Source organism: Bos indicus x Bos taurus, chromosome 1, assembly GCF_003369695.1.
Source record: "Bos indicus x Bos taurus breed Angus x Brahman F1 hybrid chromosome 1, Bos_hybrid_MaternalHap_v2.0, whole genome shotgun sequence".
Taxonomy (NCBI): domain Eukaryota; kingdom Metazoa; phylum Chordata; class Mammalia; order Artiodactyla; family Bovidae; genus Bos; species Bos indicus x Bos taurus.
This window is the reverse complement of record NC_040076.1, coordinates 42,371,278-42,379,050: the sequence shown is the minus strand read 5'-3', so window position 1 is coordinate 42,379,050 and position 7,773 is coordinate 42,371,278. Positions and strand designations below refer to the sequence as shown.

The 7,773-nt window shown below is 38.3% G+C and overlaps 1 protein-coding gene across 1 annotated transcript; it reads right to left on the bottom strand.

Moving 5' to 3' along the window:
• Positions 1 to 5,327: 5,327 nt before the first annotated feature.
• LOC113898648 (olfactory receptor 5H2-like) lies at positions 5,328 to 6,275 on the bottom strand. Its single transcript, XM_027551982.1, has one exon. It carries the CDS (start codon positions 6,255 to 6,257, stop codon positions 5,328 to 5,330), a length of 930 nt encoding a protein of 309 aa, XP_027407783.1. The 5' UTR covers positions 6,258 to 6,275.
• Between the last annotated feature and the right edge of the window lie 1,498 nt (positions 6,276 to 7,773).

The window sequence follows — 7,773 nt, the reverse complement described above, 5'->3', positions numbered from 1 at the left end:
AAGATTCCTTATCCACTCTGATGGCAATTCATATTGCATGCATTTATCTGATCAAGGAATTCACTTCATAGCAAATGAAATGTGATAATGCCACCAATATTACGGCTTACCTTACCTTGAATCACTAATGAGATGCTGGCTAGTTAGTTCACAATTCACACTAAGAATTACTGTTGTAGATTTGATGGTGTTTGTTTTTACCTGACTCCTTAAGTGTTGATTCTTTTAACACAGACTAGTACAATCTCCAGAGAAGGCAATGGCACCCCACTCCAGTACTCTTGCCTGGAAAATCCCATGGATGGAGGAGCCTGGAAGGCTGCAGTCCATGGGGTCGCTGAGGGTCAGACAGGACTGAGCGACTTCACTTTCACGCATTGGAGAAGGAAATGGCAACCCACTCCAGTGTTCTTGCCCTGAGAATCCCAGGGACGGGGAGCCTGGTGGGCTGCCATCTATGGGGTCGCACAGAGTCGGACACGACTGAAGTGACTTAGCAGTAGCAGTACAATCTCACGGAGAAGGCAATGGCACCCCACTCCAGTCCTCTTGCCTGGAAAATCCCCTGGACAGAGGAGCCTGGTGGGCTGCAGTCCATGGGGTCGATAAGAGTCAGACACGACTGAGTGACTTCACTTTCACTTTCATGAATTGGAAATGGCAACCCACTCCAGTATTCTTGCCTGGAGAATCCCAGGGATGGAGGAGCCTGGTGGGCTGCCGTCTATGGGATCGAACAGAGTTGGACACTACTGAAGTGACTTAGCAGCAGCAGTACAATCTCAACAATTTCTCAACAGTACAAAGTATTGTAAATTGATGAGAAAAAAAAGTTTATCATGTATATAAATAGAGAGGAACTATGGATTCTTTTTTCTCTCTAGGTTAAACAAATTAATACACCTTCATAATAAAGGGTATTTCAACGGTGTTTTAGCATTTCCAACAGATAGTTTAATCCAATATCAACAGCTAAATAACCTTAGCATTGTGACATTATACATTGTATCTAAATACCATTAAAGAGTACACATGTAATTTCATAGGAACTTTTTGAAGAATTCTTCAGATTATCTTCTAAAATGCAGGCTTTGTGCAAGTTCATAATTCACATCTTTTCCAACATGCTACTGAAATGACATATATGATATGCAAAAATTTTTTGTATATTTGATATGGAAAAAAATTATAACAGAAGTGAGAATGGGAACACATCAGTGAAGAGATGTGTTGAATTTCTGCAAGGCATAACATAGAATTTTTCTGAAAGACACATCAGAACAGAAGAATCCATAGATTACATATGTTCAAGAGAAAGTTACACAGGAAGCCCGAGTTGCTGAGAGACCCCCCAGTGCCTACTTCATACCCACCCAATATAAAAGGACTTGACAGGTAACAAAGCATGCTTATATACTCACAGCTTGATGTCAGTGCTTTCATTCAAACAAAAGACCAATTAGGCAAGCAAACCTTTATCATGATAAAACAAATACATATCATTTGCTTTATTAGTCATATAGTCTTGGACTCATAACTATATGTGTATTAACAAGCAGAAATTTAACTAAATTAAAAGAAAAATCAGAACAATGGGAATATTATACAGCAAAAAAATGAATGCAATATGGACACATGCAAATGTATATATTCCCTAGTGAAAAATAATGAAAGCATATTTTTCACCCTTTCTGGGGTTTGGGGTATCCCTTAAGAAACAAAAAGAAGGCATATGATCTGATCTAATCTTGTGACCTGCACCTCCAAAAACATGTAATAATGCTTTTTGTTGTAAATATTTATTTGGTTTATATTTTTAATCCAAATGTCTAAGTAAGGAACTTCACCCTGATACTTTGTCATGCTCTATCTCTGGAGCTGATCCTCCTGCTAAGAAGAACAAGATTAATTCACTTTAGGTGTATCATTCTTGTGATCATCTTGAAAGAAACATATGAAGGTGCATTGACATAGAGTGGCCATCACAGGCCTAGTCTGTCAGCTCATTGCAAGATTGAAAATAAGTAATGCACTGTATACTAAAAAAGCTTGTAAGCCAAAAATAAGAATTACATAATGTCATCTGTGGCCTAAAAGAATAAATAAATGTTTCAAATGAAGGAGTATTTTTATTCTCTTTGAGGTAATCGGAAATGCATCATGGAAGCTCTAATATTTAAGACAGATCTTGAAGAAAGGACGATTACAATTGCAAATAAAGACAGGTATTCCCGGAGGGAGCATTCTCACTGGAGAGCCCTGTAGTAACAAAACTGTGTACCTGTGAGGAAGGTTTGTCCAAAGGCTTCCAGTAATTCATTTGCATATAACATGGTGTCCATTAGGAGAATTGTGGAAGAAGAGATGCTATATATATGTGTGTGTGTGTGTGTGTATATATATATATATATATATATATATATATATATAATCTGTACATATTTGTAAATAAACAAACATATCCATGTGCATAAAGAGAGTTCTAGAGAGGTATACCATATACATGGGCTTCTTTGGTGGCTCATATGGTAAAGAATATGCCTACAATGCAGGAGACCTGGGTTTGATCCGTGGGTCAGGAAGATTCCCTGGAGAAGAGAATGGCTACCCACTTCAGTATTCTTGCCTGGAGAATTTATAATCTGGTAATGATGAAAATCCATTAAAAGTTATTGAGAGGAATATTTACTCAGAGCTCTATTTATAAAAAAGCATCTGAGAGCAAAATTTGGGAAGAGACTCAACAGGATGTAGGATAAGTAATAAGATTACTGTAAATGATAGATGTCAATAGTTTTGGGGTGAGGGCCTCAGTGGTTTCAGTAGAATGTGTATAGAATAAGTGGTGAGATTGGAAGGTCAGAGTTGGACTGAAGACAAATCATTTGTTATTTTTAGAGTATGAGTGTGATGAAAACTAACATATGGGGACTTTTGGGGGACCAAACATGCAAACTCTTGCTCTTTTTCATGTTTGTCACCACTGAATACAATGATATTTTATCAGGCACATTATTTGAACTCTGGCAGTCTTGATGAAAGTGAAAGAGGAGACTGAAAAATCTCCTAAAATTCAACATTCAAAAAACTAAGACCATGGCATGTGGCCCCATGACTCATGGCAAATACATGGGGAAAAAATGGAAACAGTGGCAGATTTTATTTTCTTGGGTTCCAAAATCACTGTGGATGGTGACTACAGCTATGAAATTAAAAGATGCTTGCTCTTTGGAAGGAAAGCTATGACGAACCTAGACAGTGTATTAAAAAATAAAAGGCAGAGGCGTCACTTTGCCAACAAAGGATCTGTATAATCAAAGCTATGGTTTTCCCAGTAGTCATGTATGTAAGAGTTGGAGCATAAAGAAGGCCTAACAATGAATAATTGATGCTTTTGAACTTTGGTGCTGGAGAAGACTCTTGAAAGTCCCTTGGACACCAAGGGGATCAAACCAGTCAATCCTAAAGGAAATCAACACTGAATATTCATTGGAATGACTAATGCTGAAGGTGGAGCTCCAGCACTTTGGCCACTGATGCAAAGGGCCAACTCAATGAAAAAGACCCTGATGCTGGGAAAGACTGAGAGCAGGAAAAGGTGGTGACAAAGGATGAGACGGTTGGATGGCCTCACTGACTCAGTGGACATGAGTTTGAGCAAACTCCAGGAGATAGTGAAGGACAGGGAAGCCTGGTATGCTGCATTCCATGGGGCACAAAGAGTCGGACATGACTGAGTGACTGAACAACAACAATATGCAGTTTGGGGCTTCCCAAAATGGTAAAGAATCTGCCTGCCAATGCAGGAGATGTGGGTTAGATCCAAGAGTCTGGAAGATTCCCTGGAGAAGGAAATGGCAACCCATTCCAGTAATTCTTGCCTGGGAAATACCTTGGACAGAGGGGCCTGGGGGGCTGTGGTCCATGGGATCACAAAGAGTTGGACTTAGCAGCTAAACAAAAACAAAACTATGCATTTTAAGCAGCTTGTTCTCAACAATACATTCTAATAATCTATACATAGTTCTTTTTTTCTGATCAGTTTCATTATTTTAAAATTGTAGGAAAGTTGAGACTATTTCCTTCTTATCCCTCCACTTCCCTTTTCCTCTCTTTGCCCATCCCAGGTAAATCTACAATTTCATCCCATAGCTTTGTGATTCAGTAAAGCTTCTGAGATTACCCTATTACATACAAATACAACTGGACATGACCTTTATTCAAGATACCATAAACACTGAGAGGCATCTTCCCTCTACTAGTTATTCATAGAGAGAATTTGGTGAAGAATATTCTTATACAGTTTTGCCTGACTTTCGCTGCTTTAACTCCTTTCTGAAACTTTTAAATTTCCTTACCATTTCTGTTAGTTTTTCTGTCAATATGACAGTTGAAACCCTACAAAAAGTGGAATTCATCATGTCCCAAATAGAGTGGAATGAAAGCCATTTTGATGCTAGCAGAATTCCTGATATTTGCCTCTCTTCATTCAAATACAAACCTGCCTCCACTGTGAAGTTAAATGTGATATAAATCTCAGGCTGCACAGCTCTATTGTTATCAAAAACATCATATTCAAATTTTTTTCAGAGTTGAATACACCACTATGGTATTTAATGTGTTTGTGAAGCTACATTGAGAACACATGTGTAAAATATTTTGTTTTCCTCTTAAATTATTCTAGTATGGCTTAAGTACTTGATGAAATTTTTTTCTATGTGTTCCAGTAATATATAAACATTTTAAGATGCTTATTAATACTCCCAGTTTAAATCATTAAAGCTCTAGGGCAATGATTAGTGTGAAATCTATGAGCATTAGTCAATATAGAGTAACATCTAATCTACACAAATTTTTGACTTTTAATAAAGGAGTAAGTATATTAATGTATGGATGTGAGAGTTGGACTGTGAAGAAAGCTGAGTGCCAAAGAATTGATGCTTTTGAGCTGAGGTGTTGGAGAAGACTCTTGAGAGTCCCTTGGACTGCAAGGAGATCCAACCAGTCCATTCTGAAGGAGATCAGCCCTGGGATTTCTTTGGAAAGACTGATGCTAAAGCTGAAACTCCAATACTTTGGCCACCTCATGCGAAGAGTTGACTCGTTGGAAAAGACTCTGATGCTGGGAGGGATTGGGGGCAGGAGGAAAAAAGGACGACAGAGGATGAGATGGCTGGATGGCATCACCGACTTGATGGAGATGAGTTTGGGTGAACTCCAGGAGTTGGTGATGGACAGGGAGGACTGGCGTGCTGCAATTCATGGGGTCGCAAAGAGTCAGACATGACTGAGTGACTGAACTGAATTGAAGTATATTAATATGAGATCTAAGCATTTCTCTTTAACATTTTTGACAGTGAATCTATGACTTTCTTATTTCTCAAACTGTAGATGATTGGATTTAACAGAGGGATTATGACCATATAAAACAGAGAGTCCATCATATCTTGATCATCTGCTTGTGTAGATCCAGGGCGAACATACATAAAGAGAAGAGGCCCATAGTATAAAGAGACAGAGAGGAGATGGGCTCCACAGGTAGAGAAGGCCTTCCTTATGCCTTGTACAGACTTCTTTTTTAAGACTGTATGAAGAATAAGTGTATAAGAGAAAAGAACAGTAAGAATAGTGAACACCTGTATTGACCCAGAGAAAATAAATACCATCAGAAAATTAATGGAAGGATCAGTACAGGAAATCTTAAATAATGGTACAATGTCACAGTAAAAGTGATGTATTATGTTAGAATTACAGAAGGTCAATCTCAATAAAAAAGCATTATGAAGTATGGCATGGAAAAGGCCACCTAAAAATGATGAAATTAATAGCCGGATGCATAATCTTTTGGTCATAATAACTGGGTAAAGTAATGGTTTGCATATGGCCACATAGCGATCATATGCCATTGTTGCCAGCAGAAAACATTCTGTGGTTACACTGACTGCAAAGGAAAAAAATTGTATCTTGCATTCAGTGAGAGACATCATTTTGCTCTTTGCAAAGAAATTGACCAGCAACTGGGGCGTCACTGTGGATGATATCCAGGCATCCACAAAAGCCAGGTTCCCAAGGAATAAGTACATGGGAATGTGAAGGTGAGGATCACTGCAGATGAGAGCAATCAGACCAAGATTTCCCACGATGGTGATAAGATATATCATCAAAAACAGCAGGAACAGGGGAATTTGCCATTCTGGTTGATATATGAATCCTGTGAGAATAAATTCTCTCAGCAATGTTGCATTTTCCTTTTCCATGTCCTCGCTGAGTGTTACCTGAAATGAAATGGAGAAAATGATTTTTTTTTAAAGTCACAAGGAATTTAAAACATGAAGATATGTGGAAGAGAGTTGAAATAAACCATGTATATCAGAATGCCCTCTTAGGTTTGTTATTATCTGTGAAATGAATGAGGTCTCTTTGGTTGGAATAAAAATAAATACAATTCAAAAAATGTGAAGCAGTGAACACATTCAGAAAAATGAAAAATTCTAAATAGATGTTTGAGCATAGAGTTGAGTGTAATAGGGAAATTCTGTCTGAAACATGGCTATAGGTTCAGGGAAAAGAAGCTTGATGGACCTGGATAATAAATTGAATGTCATGTGAAGAATCTTGAACATTATTCATCAGGTAATAAACATGCACTGAAAATAAGAGATGGGAGTGGCACTGTAAGAGTTTTTAAAATAAATATGTTTCTATGGAAATTGGCTGCAGAAATGAAAAAGTAAAATCAGGAATAAAAGTCAAGAAGCTGTTGCTATTGTCCACTAATTTCCAAACCAGATTATACCAGATCAACATTTTTTTAGGAACTTTTTGTGCAAAATATAAATGATAAAGTTTTACTGTAAAAATTGATTTAGTGGTTCAGAATGAAGTATAATGATCTGTGTTTTAAACTTACTTTTCAAGTGATTGAAATACATATGAAGTAACTAGTCCTTGAGTGAAGTGATATTCGGAGTGATGAACAGGGTGAAGACGTACATACAAAAGAATCCAGAGTGTGCTGCTGCTACTGCTAAGTCGCTTCAGTCGTGTCCGACTCTGTGCGACCCCATAGACGGCAGCCCACCAGGCTCCCCGTCCCTGGGATTCTCCAGGCAAGAACACTGGAGTGGGGTGCCATTGCAGAGTCACCTAATACTGAATGTGAAGACGGTTGTAAGTGAAGAATAGAGAGGGGTCTCTTGGTGCTTGAGTAGATTTCCATTGAAAATAGCTTGATAACTCTTATGCACTGGCTAGTTTGTGGAGATAGTGATCTCTGAACATCTAAGTGATATACTTTGTGGTATGAGTTTTCCTTGAGTTTATTAGAAATAAATGTCTTGGGAATGATTGAGGGTAGCTTAGAGCATACCGGTATATGACATCTTTATTAGAGAATGTGCACCAAGTGAAGAAGGAGAGTGAAAATGAAAAATAAGTATATTAAAGAGGTTATAGAGGATTCATGTCACTTTTTTGTATAGCCAGTATCTGACCCTCTTTTCCACCCTCCTGCCACCGGTGGCAGGTATCTACCACCTACTCTGGAATCCCAGAGAATCAGAAACTGATTTTTCCATTCTTCTTGCACCTAGAGTGAGGGACATGATATAAACTTGGCAAGTCAAACCCACCTACAGTGGATTTGAAATGTAGAGAGAGAGAGTGACAAAGGGACAAGGGCAAAAAAGGGTTTTCTTTGCTAAGGTGGCCATGGCAGCAATGGAAGACTTCAGAAAATGTATCCTGCACCCACACCAGTGTCACTGTCAGTGC